Genomic DNA, 21,584 nt, shown 5'->3' on the forward strand with positions numbered 1-21,584 from the left:
GAACACACACAAAAACAGCACATTTTTGCTTACACCTACAAAGTGTCAATTTTAACATGTTATAATAAATGATCTGTGGGGTATTTTGAGCTAAAACTTCACATATGTACTCTGGGGACACCAAAGATTTATTTAGCATCTTAAAAAAGTTTTGTGAAATGTGCCCTTTAAAAGTTTAAGTGTAACAAGATTAGGGTCTCTCTCCATTACTCTTTCTGTGCACCAAGACTTTTCACTAATATAAGACAGACAGGCTGAATCTTAAATGTTTTTAAATCTGCTCTTCCAAAAATCCCATTTTGTTTCAGAATCACTGTTGGGTGTAGGTATTTTTGTTATCTTTTTTCTATTTCATTTTATCTTTATCATGTTACTTCATTATTTTATTCTTGTAAAGCACTTTGAGACCTGAGACCTTGCTGCTTTATAAAAAAACTATTATTATGGTGCATTATTAAAAGCATCCCATCTGCTGCATTCTGAATCATTTAGAGCAGTTTGATTAAATCAAAAATAAATGACAGCACACAAATAAAATCCTCAAGATGAGAGCTTAAAAACCTTAAGCATGTTGTGATGGATTTTATTACATTAAGACTGAAAAACTATAAACAAGAGTTTAAAATCGATTCTGAAGGGATTTGAGAGCGATGATGTGAATTCTCAAAACTGCTGCAGTAATGAGAGTTGAGTTTATAAGTTGAGATTATTGTGCTTCAGAGTTTGGACTCCAGGCTGCCGATGTCACAAGTTTTCACACGTTGATCTACAGACACAACAAATACAGAAAACTGTGTTTCTTACCTTTCATATGTGAGAGAAAGCTTGTAAGACTCTTTCCAGTATCACAGTGTATGTGGAGGAACCACCACTGCGTGTCTAAACTTACAGACTTTCTAACTCACCTTGTGTGTTTATGTGCTGGTGTGTAGTTGTGTATTTCTGCAGTAATTTAGGTCCTGTGAGGCCGATTATAAGCGCACCCACTGGTGCAGTGATCAGAATGGCAAGAACAGCCACAGTGAGAACCTCCATCCCATAATACTGCAGCTGCTCATCTCCAGTGCTGTGGGCCGTGTCCAGAGCCATGGATCCTATAGCAGCCTCAACAAACAAACACACGCACACACACGCACACACACACACACAATGCAGCATTGAAATGTGATTGTGACTGCTGTATGTAACTGAAGGAACTAAAGCTAAAGTCAATATATATACAGGTATATATTTTAAAAGACCAAATAAAGTTGAAACCCATCTCTGTAAAAGTACCATGCTGATATAAAGATAAAATTAACCATTCATCACATTATCTCTTAAAGTTTGCACCTGTTTGTGTTTATTAACTTACTTGCACTGTGGCTTTAGGCATCCAAGCCAGAGATATAAAGATCTTCTCCTTAACATTGAAACCAGCGAACAAAACCACAATAAATGTCATTGACATTCGAACCAGCAACCCAACACTCAGAGTGGCCACACCCAACCCTACAGACAGACAGACAGAGCTGCTGGTTAATGAATCGAGTTAAAGAGTTATGACTCGTACAATCTATCTTTGATTAATAGTAGTTGTCGCCGTGTTAAAAAACAACAAGCCCATGCAGTAAGATATGACCCTATTTGCCGCTGTTTGTGTGTGAACGAGTGTGTTTGTGTTACCAACAGTATAAACACTGAGGGATGAGATGTTGATTTCCGCTCCAATCAGGCCAAATAAGAGCGGCTGACAGACATCCCAGAATCTGCTCACCACTGCAGCCACTGGAGCCTGCACACAAAACGCTCAATGAGATTCAGCTCACGCTTCTGTAGATATTTCACAATCTTTTACCTTCTGTTCTGCCCAACTGAGTCCAGAGATAAACGCCAAGACAAGAGTACAGAGACCACCAGCACCGGCCAAACCCACCGCGTGACCAGCAAACACACTGAACACAGACAGACCCATCAACAGACACGAGCGCAACAACACCACATCTGCCTGCCCGTGAACACACCAAATAAAAACATTATTAAAGAAACTAACGTTTATTGAAATGTTTCTCAGTGTAATCACTGAGCTTCTGTTATAGAAGATAAATCCCCTGATAATAAAAGAGATGACAGCTGTTCTTTATCATCATGAATATATCACAGATACACAAAGAACTGAGATGCCCACTTCAAATGAAAAGGTTTGATTACTTTGGTCATTTCAGTACGCACAGCATTTAATAATCTTCTAGAGAACTGTGTGAAGAAAATCAAAAGAAATGACTGATTCTGTCAGATGAAAAAACAACCCATCAATAATTTGGACACGGGAACACAACGATCATTTTAGCACAGATAAAGACCTTTACAAAAATGAAAGAAAATTCCTTATGATGCTATGGTATGGGGTTAGCATAAATATTTGTTTTGATTGGAATAACTGAAATAGATCAAGTTTATTTATTCTTAACGTTATTTCAGCATCTATGGCTATATTCATGTGTTCTGGTTCATTGCCAAACATCTTTATTAGAAGAGAAAAGATCTTCTCATAGAAACATCACTATTGTGTGTGTGTGTTTGTGTGTCACCTGGTTTGTGCTGGGGATGAAATAGAGCAGAATTCCCAGAATTCCTCCTGCTAGAATCCCCCCCACAACCTCCAGAACTCCTTTACCAATGTTCATCCACGTTGACCCTTTTGAGACGAAAACACTGAATGCAATTCATCTTCAATATCTTAAGACCCCCACAACCAGTAATACCCTGACTCAACTGCCTCACTTTAACCCCCCTTCATTTCACAGGCTGGGTTGAATCTAACAAAACCTCTAAATCACATAATATTCCATTTCTTTACGCAGAACAGATGGTTTCCTTTTAATTCCGCATTTATGCGTTTATTCTACTATGTAAATGAGTAGGTCACCTTGATGTAAAAAGTCTCTCTATTCATTTCATGCCATTTCACTTTCCACCTGTAGTGAAGCTTTTTCAGCTTGACATCTTTTCTTCTGTAGAGTAGTCTGTAGATGAGCTACAGTAGCTAAATGTTTTGAGTGTTTTGCCCAGCGGCATGTGTGAGACCTGTTCCGAAGGCGATGCCCAGGCAGGTGGTAAATCCAGTGATGGCCAGAATGTCATCAAAGCTCCCAGCAGCCATCAAAAGGGTGGGGATTCCTTTCTGAACGCCGTAACCTTGTGTCTGCAGAAGTAACATGGATGGAACGACTACAGCTGGGGAAACAGCAGCTAGAACGAAGCTACAAACACCACAAAGATAAGAATCAATCAGTCAAGTGAGCCCACTTTAAGGTATCACATTTTATATTAAGACCTATGATGGAAAGTTTCTGATCCACATATGTGTAAAGAGACTACAGATGATAGTAGAGGAATACTTCACCGTCTGCATGCTATCAGATGGATTTTATAAACTCCTGACAACTACTAATGTACATTGACCAGGTATTTGGTCTTTCTACCACCGAAACATCTTATGGAGTTTTCACCCTCGGCTGCTCATTGATGGATTCAAACTATTTATACCACGGTGCTGTTGAATGATTTATTCTGATTGGTTGGAAATGTTCCATGGGTGTTTACTTTTTCAATAACTGCACACCTAACCTTTAACCAGAGCAATGTTTTTGTTAACCGTGGTATAAGCGAAATAATTGACTCCGGTCCTTTGAATTATTTTAAAATAATGCACACCCCCAAGATGGTTATTTGTTACACTGCGGGTGTGCATTATTTTCAAATATTTAAAGGACCGGAGTCAATTATTCCTAACGTAATTGATAAAAGATGAGTTTGAATTTGCACCCAAGAAGGAAGCTCCATATCCAGGGTAATTCCAGCAGAAAATGACCCACAACAGCCACTGTACAAGCCTCGACAACACACGGACCAACAGCAACCCTCATACAAACTGCTTTTAAATGATGCAAGGCCTGCGAGAGAGAGAGACAGAAAGAGAGAGAGAGAGAGAGAGAGAGAGAGAGAGAGAGAGAGAGAGAGAGAGAGAGAGAGAGAGAGAGAGAGAGAGAGAGAGAGAGAGAGAGAGAGAGAGAGAGAGAGAGAGAGAGAGAGACATGAACCACTGCAGATCCTGAAACACACACACGTCCAGTAAATGAAGGGTTGCGGCACATACAGAACCATTGAGTCCTAGCCCAGCTCTGGTGAGAATCACAGCTAACGCAACATTTCTAAGAGCCGAAGACCAATTCTGATCAATATACACACTGTCTGTGACATAGGGCACATTCCTCAACACAACACCTGCCAGCAGCATTCCTGTAACACACAAGAGGAGTAAGAGAAAGAGTGAGAATAAGAGGAGTGAGAGAACGAGTAAGAGAACGAGGGGGTTCAGGAAAAAGAAAAAGAAGCAGAAGGGAGGTTGACTGGATAAGAGACAGAATGTGTCATTTATAACAAGCCTATTTGTTTTACAATATCTTCAAATGTATTTGTGTTGTCTGTGAGGGTTGGGGAACTCCACTGAACACTGAACATACAAAAGACACAAGACAGTAGTGGTTTGCATTTGTCATATCTGTGTTTAGTTTACTGTGAATAATCATTTGATTTTGATGGCAGAAATACAATTTTAACCCTAGCTGTAAAAACTCTTCAGAAACAAATGAAATCTGCTAATATTGTGGCATGGGTGCATGTTTTACCCAGGAGCGCAGGTACAGGAGGTGTGTTGGGGAAAGTGAAGACACTGATGAGTTTTCCTCCACACACAGCAGAAAGAAACAGAATCACCAACCCAAAGAGATTCTGACCTGGTGCAAAAGCAGGACCCGTCACAGCCCAAACCAAGCCCAATAACAGCGCACCCAACACAGCTGAAATACACACACACACACAGACACACACACATTTCCTCATTTCTTTACACTTTACTGTTTGCTTTCAAATGTCATACACAACTGTTGCAAAAAAATTATTGAACTTTAACTTCTACTAACACAGGTTTATGAAACGGTTTCTCTTTTAACTTTTACTCTGTAAAGAGACTTGACAGATTACTTTATTTATACTAATTTATTCATTTAGATTGTAAGCTCGAATGCTGTATTTACTTAAACAATCAAGTAAATATTACTTAAAGTTTGTGATGTGTAATAATCCTTTTTAACCTACAAAATCCATAAACTTAAAAATTACAAGTGTACTGAACTTAAATGTATGAGTATAAAGTACTGTGTTATTACCCATAATCCCTTGCACCTGAATATTTGGATTATTCACGTTTGGTCAAAGAATAAGAACTTAAACAGTTGTTAATAAGATGTTGTGAATCTTGAGTTAATCTCTTAGTATTGTTTTTGTTTTTTTATGTGTTTTCTGTGAAGTCATCGTTTAGGTGCTCATTTGCTTTGGTGTACATGGACTCAGTTCAACACATTTTGTTTCTCTTCACAATAATAATGTGTCTGTCATCGGTGCATTAGCGCTTGATAATTATACAGTGTGATGTGCATTTTTTGTGGGGATGTTTTTTCACTGATTAACACAAAAAAAAATCACACATTTTACCACATTAAATCATTAAGTTAGCTGAACTTATCATACTGAGTTAACTTTACACAAGTTTTCATGTCATTTCTCTGTATAAAGAAGTTAATTCTACTAAGTTTTTCTAACTCAAAAATAATAAATTAATTAACCAAAAAGATTTGAGGTAATCAGTTTCTAGGTTTTCTAAGTAAACTCAACGTATTACTTTTTACAGTGAAGACGACACTTTTGCCAAAGCGACCAACAAATAAAACAGCACAGTAACTTGATTATACAGACGGCAAGTTTGTGTAGTTATGCAGTACAGACGCTGATAAAGAAGTATGCTAAAGTAAAGTGGGATACTTTGAGTTAAGCTTACAAAAACCAACAACATTACACAATGTTACACAGAACAGAAACTGTCTCCTAACACAATTACACACAGACACACACACCTTTGGTAATGACAGACGCAATAAAGCTGTTTGGTTTTGGGCAGCTCTGGAGTTTAGCAAAGAACCCAGACGGTTTAGAGGACGGCTGATGACCTGAGACACACACACACACACACACACACACACACACACACACACACACACACACACACACACACACACACACACACACACACACACACACACACACACACAGGGTAAGTTTCAAGTGAAGGTAGAATTAAAGCATTTCGGATTGTGTGGTATGTGTGTGTGTGTGTGTACTCACAGGTGTCTATCTGTTGTGTTTCTCTGTCTTCACCCATGATTCCTTACACAGTAAAATAAGCATCTGTAAAAGAACTTTGACCCTCCTGTGAACCTGGAACACACACACACACACACACACACGCACGCACGCACGCACGCACGCACGCACGCACGCACGCACGCACGCACGCACGCACGCACGCACGCACGCACACACACACACACGCATACACATGCGCTGCGCACATGCACACAATTTAATCATTAGTAATGTTGTTGCTATTGTTTTTTTGTGAAGCTTATTTTAGTCTGGTTTATTTGCAGGAAAAATTTAACCAATAGGATTTTCCTTGAGACAGTACTGCAGAACTACACCCACAACAAAACAGAAGACATTGGGACCATGCAGAGCATTGACTTGTGTGTGTGTGTCTGTTTTAAAGTTCTTATGTTTGGAAGAGAATGTCTTTGGTGTTTATAGATGAGCCGTCTGTATGTCAAGTGTGATGAATTACATGTTAAATACTGCCAATGCCAATGCCAGTGTGTGTGTGTGTGTGTGTGTGTAGATGATCTAACACTGCACACTTCATCTCCATTTATGGCTATTCTCATGTGAGTGTATACAACTGTTTGATCATTTAAAACCCAACAAATCTCCTCTTGTGAATCACATACCTGAAGTCTGACCTTCAGATTGATCATATTACAGCAGAATCACAATAATCATTGAAAGTGCTAAACACTTTGTGTTACTTTGTGTTGTCAGTGGTGACGGATGTTAATTCTCACACACAGTAATGAAGAGAGAAGTTATGTTAACCGTGACATCTCATCGTGTCTGCACCGGATGTGTGTCTAAAAGGCTCTCATGTCACTAGGCAGCAATTCACCCAAGAATGAAAAAAGGAAAGAGAAAAGAGACAGAAAAAGACAAACATCTGTGTGATCAGAGCACAAATGTGATTAGATGAACAAAACTGACACTTTGACTCAGATTTACTAAATGAGGCAAATTAGCGTGAGATGGCAATTCCAAAAAAGCGCACATGGAAGTTGTAATATCTGAGGTTTATTTACTAAAAAAGCACAAATTAAATAACACAAGCGCAACAGCTGATTTCCATAATGACCAACGCATTTTCCTAAAAGCAACTTAGTTGTTCAGGGTCACAAATAAGCAGAGCTGATCTTGAGTTCAGCACCACGGACATCGCAGTGGAAAATTCAGGGTGTGAAATCCCAGCTAACAAAGACATAGGAGACTGAAAAGAACCGGAGGACAAAAAAAATAAGGTTTTCAAGAAGTTTTGAAACACCTGCTGTTGTGTGACTTCTCCTAGTGACTCCCAAAAACAGGCACATTTTTGCTCACACCTAAAAAGTGTTCATTTTTACTTTTGCATTTAAAACTTCACATACCTGTACGTACTCTAGGGACACCAAAGATTAATTTTACATCTTAAAAAAGTCTTGAAAAATGTCCCCGTTTAAATTAATTGGACGTTATCAGATTTTAATAATAAAACTCTACTTTATCAGTCTCTGTTTTTATATCTGAAGTCTTCCTGCACATTATTACAACATAAACGTCATAGCATGTACATAGTTATTCATTGAAAGTTGAACATTTTACTTTTTAAACAGTGCGTTACTATATATTCATCTTTATTACAGTATCAGAGATCAGTGGACAGACCACAGCACATGTATTATTAATGACAAACGTGCTCATTGTGAAATCTAAATAAATAATCATGCTTTAAGTACCATATGTGCATGCAATCATTTGCTGGTTTTGTAATTCTCTTATGTTATGCAGTATTATTTTTGTTTGTACAGTAAAATGTGTTAAAAATTTGAATGGCATGTATTATAAGCAGATAACGTTTTAAACCGTGGTTAAACTTACATTTGATTCAGCAATAAAAAAACAACACCCAATTTCGATGCCGCCGTGCTTATAAAACGCCATAGAATATAAGTCTTCTTTACTTTACAACTTATTTAGAGAAGTAACGCTGACCGAGTACCTTAATGTCAAAAAACATTCTGTTGTGTCGTTAATGCAGCGGACACACTCACCTTAATGTTTTCTATAAATCTATTATCCTGCCTGATTAAAACATAAACATAAAATAACATCAGAAGTAACAATAAATTACGTACACATCTTGTGTGACTGATAGGCTGTAAATCGCGTGAATTTAGATCATGATTTTGAATGCAAGTCAATGACGCCCTCTGCTGGTTGGGCATAACAAGATGGCCGCTCGAACTCTGCAGTGGCTTCACCTTTCGCCGTTACGTTAAACGTTTTCTATGCGCAATGCAGTAATTTATATATATCAGTGATCTACACACAGATTTCAATGCAGAGTATCTTCACATAAGCTCTCATGAAATTGAAAAGTAACAAGATTTCTCGTCAAGGTGAAAAGCTTTCTCATGATATCAGCATAAAGTTGACTTTGTAGCAAAATATTTGACAGTGCATGCACTATAGTCTGTCTTTTGGGGGGGGGGGGGGGGTTTGTTTGGGTTTCCAATAATTTTTTTTGAGAACTCATAGAAAGTTTGAGGTTCGTCTTGTTTGACTGTGTGAAGCGTCTCAGCAGTTTAATCCCTCACTTCAAGTTTTCATGAATTTAATTTCTGCATCTTTTATTTAATGCCACTGCATAACAGTGGCTGTACCATTTCTTTTCAAATTCAAGATTAAGTGACCATTGTGTCAATTTTCCCCATTGCCCAGCGATGAAACATGCCATCCAATTAAATTTAAGCTTCAAGTCATGTGGCGGGAGCTGCTATAGAGGTGGCGTTGAAACACAGAAAGATGTTTAGAAATCCAGTATAAACACCGCAGAGAAAGAAGAGTGTAAACGGAGAAGAGTGGGGAACTAATCCTCACTTCGCTTCACCACAGTTTGTGCGTCTCGTGATGCTATGCACAAAGGTTTAAGGTTTTCTTCTTCTCACTGGCCTGCGCCACCTATCAGGGAAGCATGAATAAGCACAAGACTATCAATTGTTTGTGTAAAAGCACGGTGAAATTCACAACACTTTATCACGTTGCGACCAGCGTGAAGAGCCTTTTAGAGCGATTTCTGCGGTCCAACAGGACCTGATAGATTACAGGACTTTAGATGGGAAGGTCCTTACACAACATAAACACAGTATGCGATAAACAAGATTGGGATCTGATGGCTAAGTTGGTAGTGTGTTGGGTTAGCAACACAGCTGTTGTGGGTTTGAATCCCAGGAAACACATATTGTTAAAAGACACGCATTCATTGAATGTACAGTAAACTGCTTTGGATAGAAGAGTCTGACAAATGCATAAATGTAAATAATATTTGGTGTGTCTGTCTTTAGAGAATCTGACTCTATATGCTAAATGTCACTTGTTTTCTATTTCTATTATCTCAGACCTTTGGATCCCAGTGGGTATTTTTAAAACAACTACAAAAAATATGCAAACAGAGAAACGTGGAAACCACTGAGAATGACACTGAGATTGGAACAATCTTCCTATAGGATTCTGGTCAAAAAACAAAGAAAAACTCATCTCTTCCCAAAATACTCGACAAATTGATATTGACTGCAGAGACACTTTTTCTATCATAAATAAAATAATAATAATAATAGTAATACTACAAAAAATGACTTACTCTCTTTCTCTCTCAACAGGTATTGTTTTGGACTAGTGAAAACTTGATATGAGCACCACTTGTTTTATTGCCTTCGTATGACAAAAGTCACTTTGGATAAAATCATCTGCTAAATGCTAAAAATGTTCATGTAGAAGTCATGTTCTAGTGCAGTTAGCGACAAACTTTTGATAAAAAAATGTAGTGTTTCTGACAGAAGTTTGTAATTTCAGCAGCTTAACTTGGTGTAAAACAGCAATCTTCAGCGGCGGGCGGTGCATGAGCTACTGCGGCGCGCACCGCTCTGCTCGGGACAGCAGTCCAAGCGCGTCACCGTGTACAAATTGCTCTGTCGCCGGTTCTGCTGGAAGCGTGCAGTCTGGAGCTCAAACTCTGTCTGATAATCTGATACCTGGATGTAGGGACACCAGCGGAAGACCTGCTTGAATCCGGCACGGAACCTGCATGATGAAATCACATCAGAATAAGAGTTATCGAGAGAAGCCCAAAAGTTAGAAGGAGTTCTTACGGTACTCTGAAGACACCTCATGTCTTTCTACTGAAGATGTATATAAATATTTTGTTCCTTATAGCTCAACAGGTGGATGATTGCGATAGCAGCACAGTGATTTGATGTCCAAGGAACAGACAGTGGCCTACTGATGAAATGTATAGCTTGCGTGCACTGTAATTTTTTTGGATTAAAGGATTGGCCAAATGAAATGCATAAATGTTCCCAATACAGAAAACTGAGCTTATTCCAAAGACTCGACAGTCCCTTTTTTACAAATGCAGGAGAAAGGATATCACATCATTTTAAGTTAAAATAACAACACCGGTGGAAACAGAGCAGTGCCTGTCCTTCCTATACAGAAATTTCACAATTTGCACAGGGTCCCGCACCACTAGGGGCAAGGTCGCGTTTTTCTAATGGGCAACGTGGGCTGCAGCCCAGGGCACAGAATACTAGTGGGCCCCCCAAGACCATTAATCTCTTAAGTTTTAAAACACATTTTGATCAAGGTCATTAGTAGGGCTGCGCGAGAAATCGCATGCGATAGGAATGCACATCTCGTCGATATAGCCGGTTCCTTGATTAGTAAATCGCCATCGCCTGCTTTCAAATGGAACGGCATTTACTACACAAAGCCGTAGTTCAGGCCGGGCCATGTCGCAGGCAATATGTCCGCGATAATTAATGCGAAATTGCCCCGATTGTTTATAGTAAATGCCGCTTGATCCGACACCGATTTACTACTAATCAAGAACTGTAAATGTATCTTATTATTTATAAAATATACTTAGCTTGTTCTGTTTTCTTGTCTGGGCTTTGTTTGCCAAAATATCAGTTTGCTGCATGAGGGTCAGGTGATAATGTTCTGGAATGTGGGGTTGGGGGTAAAGGTGATATTAACTCTTTCGCCGCCATTGATGAGATATCTCGTCAATCAAGAAAAAACGCTTCCCTGCCAATGACGAGTACTTCCGCAACTTTTTAAACCCGGAAGTATTGCCCTATGGCAAGCGGCTGCATGTCCGTGTCTGTTTTAAAGATCGCTCTGAATGGGATCTCTATGAAAAGTCAATCACAAAAATGGAATTATCTCTGCTTTTTGCTCAAAATGTGGTGTTTTTGCAGAAACCTACCCATATTCAAAAGCTGATTACAAAAGAACTACTGAAGATAGGATGAAACGATTTTTTTTGTTTGAAAGCAGAGGGTCTGTTCTGTCATTTGGTATAAAAACAATAACCCACAAAGAAGGGGCTGAAGGGCTACGGCGTTCAAAACAGTATACAGAATGTCAAAAAATATATATAAATCGAAGGTGCTCTTTGGCAAATAAGCAAAATATCAAAAATAATAAAAGGAAACCAAGGCACTCTTCTTAATTATAAAACCGCTTTAATAAAGGTGCTAGTTCATAATGGAACTTTCATTTGGTATATTGTATGTTTATATATTTAAAGAAGAACATTTTCTGGAAGGCATTAAACTTTACGCTGGCGCTGGCTTGCAACTTTTTTTAAAAAACATTATAAATAGAGGACAGTAAGCTCTTTTGGCACACACGTTTCTCTGAAATGGGACAAAATTGAACCAGGACACTTTGACACAGGACACAACAGATCTCACAAAGCCCATTTCAACCCTTAACTCAATTTTGACGAAATACGTAGTTACCCCACTTTGGCTTTGTAGGGCAGTATAAGTGTGACTGAAATTGATTTGCATCGAGATTAATAAGCATGGAAATAATCATTGTGTTTTTTTATTTCAGAATTCTACTAGCCAGGACTGTCTTATCTACAATGCGTATGATGTCATTTATATCATCAAAATTTGGAAAAAGTGACTTTGAGATAGGACTCATATGATGATTATGTGGACATCATGGCAACAAAACCAACCATTCAAGAACACAGACCTTGCCCCATGACAGGTATTACTGTTTAAAAAAGTATTTGATCAGTCTCAATACTGATATTTCTGTAATGGATATTACTAATGATGCCATCTCCTTCAATATACCACTGGAGTACCTCCAAACGTTTGCGTCAGAAGAAATGATCACGACTCTGACAGATAACACCAATGAGTACGGTTTCCAAAAGAAAGGAGTTTTTATAAACTTTTATATGTTTATATATTTCTTTCAGTTTATCTGGTTTTGTAAATACAATCTGCATATTTTTATAAAAAAATTTTTTTCATAAAAATATGGTTTGTCTGGTTATTATGTATAGTGTGATTATGTATATGGATATATAGGCTACTGCTATTGGGCTACATAAGCAGTAGACCCTGCAGAGTAACTCTTAGATGTTATTAACATTTCTTCAGACAGTGAGTGAAATCAGAGAAATGTTGCTACCCCATAAGCCCAATATTCCAACATTTCCATAATTAAAAACTTACTAAAATGTCAAAAATGTAAAAACCAATTTATTTCTACATTAGAGGACTCCTACAACAAATAAAAGGTGAAAAAAGTTTTTTTCTATATTTGGGTCTTACAGGGTTAAATACAATTATACCAAATCAAAATGATTATTATGTTTAATGTAAACAAGACACTATAATTTTAATAATTTGCAAACATTTTAAGTACGGAGTACTGTATTTGACAGACAGACACGGTACGGTAATTATTTGAATTTGGCAACATTTTATTGAATTTTCCTTTACTTTAAAATCTCATTTCTATATGGCATTATAATACCTTGTTCTACATGTTTATGATTAAATCATGATGGAGATTGATCTCACCCATCCATCTCAGCAGCTTTGAGAAAAAAAACCTGTAGGTTTTACAATGAAACATTTTACTGCCATTTAGGAGAAGTCTAAGATCAAATGTTTTGTAAATACGGCCCCAGATGATTTTCTCACCAAATTTAAAGAGGATGTGTTTCTGTCTTTACTGTACCTGCTGTTTAGGCAGCAGTAGATGATGGGGTTATACATCGAGGAACTCATCGAGAGCCACAACACAGACAGATAAACCTGCTGGATCCCCTTCCATTTATTCAGTTCACGCTTGAGACCAGTCACGATGAAATACACATGATATGGGAACCAACATATGGCAAAAGTCACCACCACAATCACCATCATCTTCACGACCTAAACAAAATAAACATTTACATTCAGCTTTACGTCTTAAAGATTTGAAGACGCACATCGTCAGTTCACTGATTTAAATGAAACAAACAAAAAGCACAGAAGAACAAACCATCGTAAGAGGCTGAAATCCAGATCGACAAATAGCTGGAAAACTTTACCTACACAAATCACCAACATGCTCTTATCTACAGTCTTCAATAATATTGTACATTGCCTCCCACAGTTTTCAAAGTGCTTCTTTTAATCACAAAGTGATATTCATTGTTCTGTTATCTATTTAAAATGGTTTCACTTGACATCTTATACTGAAGATGTATCAAGAATATCTCTGAGCGTGCACCTTCCGCTTTGCCTGAAGTTGATCTTGGAAAGTTTCCGAGGAATGTCCTGGAATTTCACCCCCCCACAGGGTGAGTCCGACCCTGGTGTAGGTGATGGCCATCACAGCCAAAGGCAGAAGGTAAACCAGTACTGCCACAATCACATGATACCTAAATACAAACAGCACATCCCATAATGTGAATGAAAGAAAATTATTCCTGTGCAGAAACAAATGTATTCACAAAATAAACATGACAGCAAAAGGTTAGGTTTAAAACACAACTTAAGCTTAATAAGCTCTCTCACATAAAGGAGTTATGGGCCGGTTGCGGCCAGGCCACGTAACACAGCGTCCGGTGAGGAATCACTCGTGTCGTTGAAAAATAGCACAGAGGAAATGCCAGGATCACGGCCATAATCCACACGCATGCAATCATGGCTTTCGTAGCTGTTGCTGAGAGTCGGGGCTTCAGCGGGTGGATTATCGCCACGTACCTAATAAAAAAGAAATGAAATCAACATCGACCCCATGGTACATTTTCACTGCTTCTCAAATTGCATACCTAAACCTTAAAACTGTGTTTGGTATGGAAAAGTAAACACATGGCTAGAAAAAGAGTACCGGACTAAACTAACATATCAATTGTTATTGTTGTTTTCTAGGCTGTGCACTCTTTAACAATAACACACATCAAAATACAACTATTTCAATTTCAGCTTTTCTGCATTCATTACCGCTTACGTAATCTTTCAAATATAATTTCATGTATTCATTTTGTGTACCATCGGTAAACTTCACCCGTTTGCAGTGAATCAGAGTTGTGTTATTTCTTTATCAGTGTTTTTCTTTGGCTAATTTTCACTCCAATACATAATAATAATAATGAATAATTCCTTACATTTATATAGCGCTTTTCTCAGTCCTCAAAGCGCTTTACATATGAACGGGGGAATCTCCTCAACCACCACCAATAATAAATGCAAGTTGCTTTTATACTTAAGGGTTTGGCCCTTTCTTATTTATACAAAGTCATTTTATTACTTATATTTTAGATCTTTTTTTTTTTTGAACTTTTACTCAAGGTAAAATAATCATGTACTATTTTTTATGTAATGAAGTATGAAATGTAGGGTTAGTTGATTCAAAAATGATATGTTTGTGAGGATATTTATGATTTAGAATTAGCAGTGAAAACACCCAGTAGAGATACTAGATTAAAGTAAAAATACACCTCCACTTTTACTGGAAATCATCTGGGTCGGTTAAGGATATTCATTTTATCATACTACAGTTTGGGAGTAATTTTAATTCTAATTTAAAATGTTATAGGTCTGGTAGTAAATGAATCTGGTTAGTTAGTTTCTATAAAGTTTCTGTTGTTAGTTTGTAAAGTTGAATTCGTTAATTCACGAGTTTGCATTAACATGTAATCGATAGGGAATGAGATAAAGCATATTTGGCGTGCTGTCCGAGGAGAGGGATCCGAGCGTGGAATTTTAGCCCGAACCCAGAGTACCCCCTCTCTTTAACTGGGATAAATGAATCTAGATGAGAGTGAGGTGATGGGGTGGAGGTGGGATGCTGCAAAAAATCTGTCAGCGGACAGAGGTGAGGGACTGCCATTTATAGGCACCTCTTTGCACTGATTGGTTGGATCGCATGACCATGCTCCTCCCGAACTTAGTTAAATAAACTTCATTAAAAAAATAGTCACAATCACCTGTCATCCTGCAGCTACAGAGAGACTACAGAGATATCGCATCAGCTGCTTAACCGTGGATCAACGGCGCCACAATAATTACTCAAGAAAAAACAAATCAATGCTTTGATAATAAATCATTTTCCAAATATATTTATATTACTCCACACAGATGATTCAAATCGGTTGAGAAAAGTAAACATTATTGTGCTATCTACATCCAGATAAAACGCAACTCTCGTCCTCTTGTTTGCGTTTGTGTGTGAATGATCTGCGCGTCACAGTGTGTGTGTGTGGTGTGTGTGTGTGTGTGTGTGTGTGTGTCTGTGTGTCACCTGTCTAACGCGATGGCGCTCATTGAGTAGATGCTCGCAAAAACCGCAGCCACCGGGTAGAAGTTCTGGAAGCGGCAGTAAGCGTCGCCAAAGTACCAATCCCCGTGCGCGGCGTATATGAAGTTCACCAGCGCGTTGAGCGCTGCCACGGATGCGTCAGACACCGCCAGATTGAGCAGAAAGTAGTTGGTGACGGTTCTCATTCTCTTGTGAGCGACAATAATCCAGATAACGATCAGATTTCCAGTCACGGCCACCAGTAGAACCAGCGCGTACGCGAGCGACCACAGCGCGACGCGCCATGGAGGCTGCGCGAATCTGTTGGTGAAGTTTGAGAGGTTAAGAGATGCGGACATCTCTCGCTGATGGTGCAGTCAGTCAGTCAGTCAGTCAGTCAGTCTGTACACCAGATCAGCTGCACGTGTGAAGAGCCTCCACAGGGGCGGAGAGATTCAAACCGCGTAGGATACTAACATCTCTCTCTTCTCTAGACTGCGATCATGTGCTGGACTAGAAGACAGTTTTGCAAGTTTATTTGGGCGATTTTTCCTGCTAGGATTAAAAGTTGAACCTCCTCCGGAGGCATCGCGTAATGCGGATGATGCGCAGATCAGAAGATTAATGAAACGACTTTTCTGCAGTTCAGTCTTTATTAAGGTTGCTTTGGATCTACGCACCATCAACATTTTTTTAATTTCTTGTTTACCTTACAAGCTATCGGCCCTAAACGCAAATACATTTTTGAAGATTGGTCGGAACTGTGGTGATCTCCACTTCTGACTCGCTTTCTTTAATGTTTCCAGATTAAGATAAGAAATACTTCATATTCATTATTAAATGATCACAATATCTTAAATAAAACAAGTGACAGTAAAGCATGATATAATAAAAATGAAATAAAAACCCTAATATATAAAATAACATTTAAGTTACTACAATATTAATTTAGCGGACGCTTTTATTCACGGTTGCTTAAGGAAAACAATAAAAACTTAGGGAGAAGAGACGATATCTGTTGGAAGAGAGAAAGAAGATGATGTTTTTATAGAGTGAGCTTCAACATGTTCATGTCAAGTATTAGCAGAAACATCTGGATGGGATGGGGTGTAAATACACTCACAGAATAAAATAACAGCATCGGTCACTCACTGGAGCAGCACGCTTTCAAAATGACATCTTTGTATCTGAAGACTGCATGTAAGGATCTCAAAGCAAAAGTACAGATAACAAACAGATCTGTACCTAAATGGTAGGTCCTTATTAAAGGTTTTAAACGGGGTATAAATGTTTTAGATGAAGTGAAGCTACAGAATGAACGCAGCAATAATATGAACTTATATTATTAAATATAAACATTAAGTTACAGAAATCTGAAATGACTGTATTTGAAATACTAAAACCATTCCAATATTTTTCAGTAAAGATATCCGTAGGCTACTTTTCTCTCCATTTTACACTTTTGTGTACAAAGGTTATGAAAGATGAGCAGAATAATCCACAAGACAAAGTGGATGACAGTGTCGCCCCCTTTAGGTCTCCTGAGGAACAGAATGACAAGACTAAATGTAATGGAAAGAAATCTTTAATGTGCAGTTTACATAAATGACAAGTGTATATACAAAGCATTAAAAACATAAAACATCAGGGCCAGATTTACCATTACATGTGCACAAAATCTGTAGAAAAATATTCTTTAAAAAAACCTACAACACACAAGGAATGTTGCACTAAAATGTAGAAGCACTTGACCCACATACACACACGTACAAAATGTTCACAGAAACTGTGGAAAATATAAACTACAACTAAACACACAGAGCCTGACTGAGACTCACACAAGAACACAATCTAGAGGAAACACACAGATGTAAATCAACATAGACATCATTGGATATCATTGGTTCAGAGGTTACGACCTTTCCACCATTTTACAGAACCAACCAATAGCAGCAGAGATAACGCAGAAAGAAGAAGGAGCCCTTTGACCGTGGTGTAGAAAACCATTTCACAAAACAGACATCTGGAGCGTAAGCAGCACGTACACATTTTGGCTGCCATGAGCACCTCATATACTGTAGGTGTAAGGAAGGTTTGAGCGTCGAACAGATTTTTTGCTACACTCAGAAAGCAGATTGAAAAAAAAAACACAAATCTATGCATCAACACAAACTTTTGCAGTACTAAAGCAACAAACTACTGTTGTAAAATACCAACGACGCCTGTTCTGTTAAATTGACCCAATCCAGTTTCTAGCTGCACTTTTGCCAATGTAGATTAATTACATTTGGATGTAAAGGTGATGCCTCTCTCCTAATGCATGTTGGATGCCATGATGATGACACCATTGACGGTTCTCATTGGCTCAATTTATAACTTATGAATGTTGGTAAATGAAATACTACTACTGTAATAAATATTTCAGCTTTTTCTGAAGCGCCGCGGTGCATCTGCACAGCCAAATCAAGCGTCTTAATCTGAGTAAGTGACGTCTCGGCTGACTTTTGCTCTGATATGAATATTTAAGTCAGGTAAAATATGACATTACACAGGCCTCGAGCACAGTTTAAGCTTTAAGACACATTTACTTAATTTTGTGTGTTGTTTTGCCTGAAGTCGACTTCAATTCATTCTACGATGCAACAATATGCATACTGCGAGTTATAAACGAGTTATCTCATTCAATACAGAGCAACATACTGAAGGAAACTCAGTTGCTGTCAACACGTTAAACAGGCATTTAAATCTGTGTATGTATAAAGTGAGTTTCTGGTCATCATATGATCTGAATGGACTCTCCTTGATTCTTTCGAGAGAACCAACGAGAACCAATCCAATACTTTCATCCTCCAACGATTCCCGAGAAGAGAGCCGTATGTGTGTGTATCTATATGTTAGCTCAACCTACAGCAGGTGAAACGTACGCAAGTAAATCTGTCTCTCGATCCATTCTGTGAAGTGAGTGACGTTGGCGTAGACGCCGGGGCCCAGGACCTTTGAGAAACACACAGAGCCCCAAGAGGTCAAACCATACAGAGACCAGCGGCCATCCTCTTCCTCGCAGACCAGCGGCCCTCCGCTGTCACCCTGAATGCAAACACAAACACAGATTTAGCACGCACGCACGCACGCACGCACGCACGCACGCACGCACGCACGCACGCACGCACGCACACACACACAAACGCTGCAAGGTCACTGTGAGAATAAATGGTCAGCGCAGGCTTACCATGCACGAGTCGATGGTTCCAGCCTCGTATCCAGCACACAGCATTCGTGACGTGATGGTCTTCATGTCAAAGTAAGACTGACACTGAGAGACGGAGATGATGCGCACCTCGCCCTCCTGCAACTTAAAGGGCACTAGAACACAAAACATATATATGGTGATGTCATCACCAGAGCAGAAACTAACCATGAGAGGATAAGCTCTTGTATAATCCTCTATAGATCAGTGGTGGAGCACTGCATTAGTAGCAGCAGGTCAGGGGTTCAAACCCAGAAATTACGGATAATAAATGTATAGCTTTTAATTCACTGCAAGTCTCTTTTTGAATAAATGCATCTGCCAAATGCAGCTGAGAAGTATTTACTTGACTCGAAGAATCGATGGACATGTTTGGGCCAGAAATAGACTTGTGTGAACCGGGTCAGTCAAAAAAGGTTTTATGACACAGTATGTTTTCACTCACTTCTGTTTCCCATGTGTCCCCAGCCGGTTATGTGGCAGTATTTGTCGGGTTTGGGCAGCTGTCCGCGGTCAGGCAGGCAGATGGGTCGGACGTAACTGGTGACCTCCACTTCTGACTCCAGCTCCACCACGCTGATGTCATAGTCCACGACCGCCTGATTATATCGCGAGTGAACGATGATGCTTTTGACTTGTCGCGTTTGCATGTATGGAGAAGGGTGATCAAGGTTATTAATCCCAAGAACTACTTTCCAAACATCTGGCCTCTCCCGTCTGCACACAACAAAACATGTTTAAATCTGCTGTCAAACTGTACATCACAAGTATTTGTTACATTAAGGTCGATCAGACGTTTCACAATACAGTGCTGCTTCAGTCCCGCGTATATCGCGCGTGCTCCTTACCCTTCGAAGCAGTGCGCTACAGTTAGGGCCCATTTCCTACCGATCAGCACGCAGCCGCATATGTGGCCGCTGGGATCACTCTGTAAGGAGCACTGCCACGGCCATCGCCCCGGGCGACTCGTGCGCCCTCCCAGAATCCTCTTTACCATTCGAGCTGCAGGGCGACGCCCGCATTCTGAAAAAACGACACAGAAAAAGAGAGAGAAATAAAGACAGGTGGACAGAGAGAGAGAAGAAACAGCTTCTTCTTCTGTATGTCACTCATACTTACCGTCTTTAGTACAGCGCAGCGAGACGCTTGTGTGTGACGGACAGCTCTGCCTGCAGATGTGATAATGATGTTTAGCAAAACAAACTTACCAAACATAGACACACACGCGCACACACACTGACCCTTTCTTTCCCAGTAGGTCCTGAATTGGAGACATGTTGTTTTCACTCCAGTTAGGCCGGACATGCAGCCAACGTCTACGTATCGCAGCAGAGAACTTATCCTGAACTACCTCAGTGGAGAGAGAGGAACTACACACAAACACAAGCGCACACAAACACAAGTGCACACACAAAAACTCTTTAAATAACTTGCAGGCAAAAAGTTGTGAGAGAACATTAGGGCCAGATGTACCATGAGGTTTTCTCAGGTTTTGATTGGCGCACATTAAATAATAAATATGACATCACTCATAAATAAATGTTGAAATAAATACAATTAAAGGAAGAGGGGCTACTGTAAGAAGAATACATCCACATTAATAAAAAATACTCTTTACTGTAATGTTTAAACAGAATAGATAGATAGATAGATAGATCTTTATTGTCATTGTAAATATACAGTTTGTACAGTTTAAAAACCATTACGTCAATGGAGTGTCCCCAAAAAACTAGAATGTGTGTGCGTGTGTGTACTGACCTTACCCTAAACCCATCTGTTTGCATGTAATGCTGCTAAGGTTGGAGCTCCATCCATCTGAACACACCTGATACTCCAGACCTGATTTATACACCAGCACAATTCCCTTATCAGACAGAGACACTAGAGACAGACAGAGAGATAAAAACAGCTTGATTGATTGACAGACGACTGATTGATTGATTGATTGATTGATCGATCGATCGATCTTACCACAGTTCCATTCATCAGAACTGTCTGTGCAGTGTTTCTTGCCGTCACACCAGAGTGAATGATGAACACACTCGTGATTATTACACTCCAACTCATGACTGCTGCACGACGCTGAAAAACAACAACAACAACAACTTTCTATTGCCTGGATGGCTTTTATAATGACATATTTATATTTACTATTGTCTAAACCTCTAACCTGCTGACATTATTAGATTTACAGTACAACATGATTTCTAAAAGTAAAGATACTTTAGTGTATTTGTAGGGAAACGATCAAAGCTGAACTCACAGCAGTTAACTTCGTCTTCCTGTTGGCTGCAGTCAGGAAAGCCGTCGCAGATCATGTTAGGACGGATGCAGGTTTTGTCACTGGGACATTCCCATAAGCCTCGCTCCACACACCCTAGACACAGAAGACACCACCTTAACACAGCGTACCTCGCTTCTGTCGTGTTTCTAGAAATGACTTTTACCTTGACTTTTATCCTCTTTTCTGTAGATTTGGTTTGTTCATTCTCCTTTGGAG

General features: G+C 39.2%; 3 protein-coding genes across 3 annotated transcripts in view; all 3 read right to left on the reverse strand.

Moving 5' to 3' along the window:
- Positions 1-508: 508 nt before the first annotated feature.
- On the reverse strand, positions 509-6,335 carry LOC135765006 (sodium/hydrogen exchanger 9B2). Its single transcript, XM_065275688.1, has 12 exons — positions 6,223-6,335; positions 5,955-6,047; positions 4,671-4,841; positions 4,139-4,281; positions 3,808-3,935; positions 3,067-3,242; positions 2,571-2,677; positions 1,838-1,987; positions 1,666-1,774; positions 1,355-1,491; positions 906-1,104; positions 509-766 (listed from the first exon to the last, which is right to left on the reverse strand). Exons 1-12 carry the CDS (start codon positions 6,257-6,259, stop codon positions 717-719), a joined length of 1,500 nt encoding a protein of 499 aa, XP_065131760.1. The 5' UTR covers positions 6,260-6,335; the 3' UTR covers positions 509-716.
- A 3,657-nt stretch (positions 6,336-9,992) lies between these two features.
- Positions 9,993-16,196, reverse strand: LOC135765007 (neuromedin-K receptor). The gene is made up of 5 exons (XM_065275689.2): positions 15,841-16,196; positions 14,112-14,300; positions 13,825-13,975; positions 13,288-13,484; positions 9,993-10,317 (listed from the first exon to the last, which is right to left on the reverse strand). Exons 1-5 carry the CDS (start codon positions 16,194-16,196, stop codon positions 10,119-10,121), a joined length of 1,092 nt encoding a protein of 363 aa, XP_065131761.1. The 3' UTR covers positions 9,993-10,118.
- A 1,210-nt stretch (positions 16,197-17,406) lies between these two features.
- Positions 17,407-21,584, reverse strand: part of corin (corin, serine peptidase) — a 30,348-nt gene continuing 26,170 nt past the window's right edge. The window contains exons 12-21 of the mRNA XM_073813057.1: positions 21,348-21,461; positions 21,056-21,166; positions 20,848-20,965; positions 20,326-20,454; positions 20,204-20,253; positions 19,933-20,107; positions 19,530-19,801; positions 19,067-19,200; positions 18,762-18,924; positions 17,407-17,912 (exon numbers count right to left, since the gene is read on the reverse strand). Coding sequence (XP_073669158.1) covers positions 17,743-17,912; positions 18,762-18,924; positions 19,067-19,200; positions 19,530-19,801; positions 19,933-20,107; positions 20,204-20,253; positions 20,326-20,454; positions 20,848-20,965; positions 21,056-21,166; positions 21,348-21,461 — 1,436 coding nt within the window. The 3' untranslated portion in view covers positions 17,407-17,742. The remainder of the gene's footprint in view (positions 17,913-18,761; positions 18,925-19,066; positions 19,201-19,529; positions 19,802-19,932; positions 20,108-20,203; positions 20,254-20,325; positions 20,455-20,847; positions 20,966-21,055; positions 21,167-21,347; positions 21,462-21,584) is intronic.

Source organism: Paramisgurnus dabryanus, chromosome 21, assembly GCF_030506205.2.
Source record: "Paramisgurnus dabryanus chromosome 21, PD_genome_1.1, whole genome shotgun sequence".
Lineage (NCBI taxonomy): Eukaryota > Metazoa > Chordata > Actinopteri > Cypriniformes > Cobitidae > Paramisgurnus > Paramisgurnus dabryanus.

Bases quoted from the DNA above. Each gene is read 5' to 3' on its own strand.
- LOC135765006 (XM_065275688.1), bottom strand. From the start codon at position 6,259: ATGGGTGAAGACAGAGAAACACAACAGATAGACACCT. The intron at 3,243-3,807 runs GTGCAAATTCAA...TGGTGTTTGTAG, and splicing joins ATATGGAGCTTCCTTCTTGG to CTTCGTTCTAGCTGCTGTTT. The intron at 1,105-1,354 runs GTAAGTTAATAA...TTGTTTGTTGAG, and splicing joins TGCCTAAAGCCACAGTGCAA to GCTGCTATAGGATCCATGGC.
- LOC135765007 (XM_065275689.2), bottom strand. From the start codon at position 16,196: ATGTCCGCATCTCTTAACCTCTCAAACTTCACCAACAGATTCGCGCAG. The intron at 13,976-14,111 runs GTGAGAGAGCTT...GTTTGTATTTAG, and splicing joins CCGGCCCATAACTCCTTTAT to GTATCATGTGATTGTGGCAG. The intron at 10,318-13,287 runs GTACAGTAAAGA...TTCATCATGCAG, and splicing joins TACTGCTGCCTAAACAGCAG to GTTCCGTGCCGGATTCAAGC.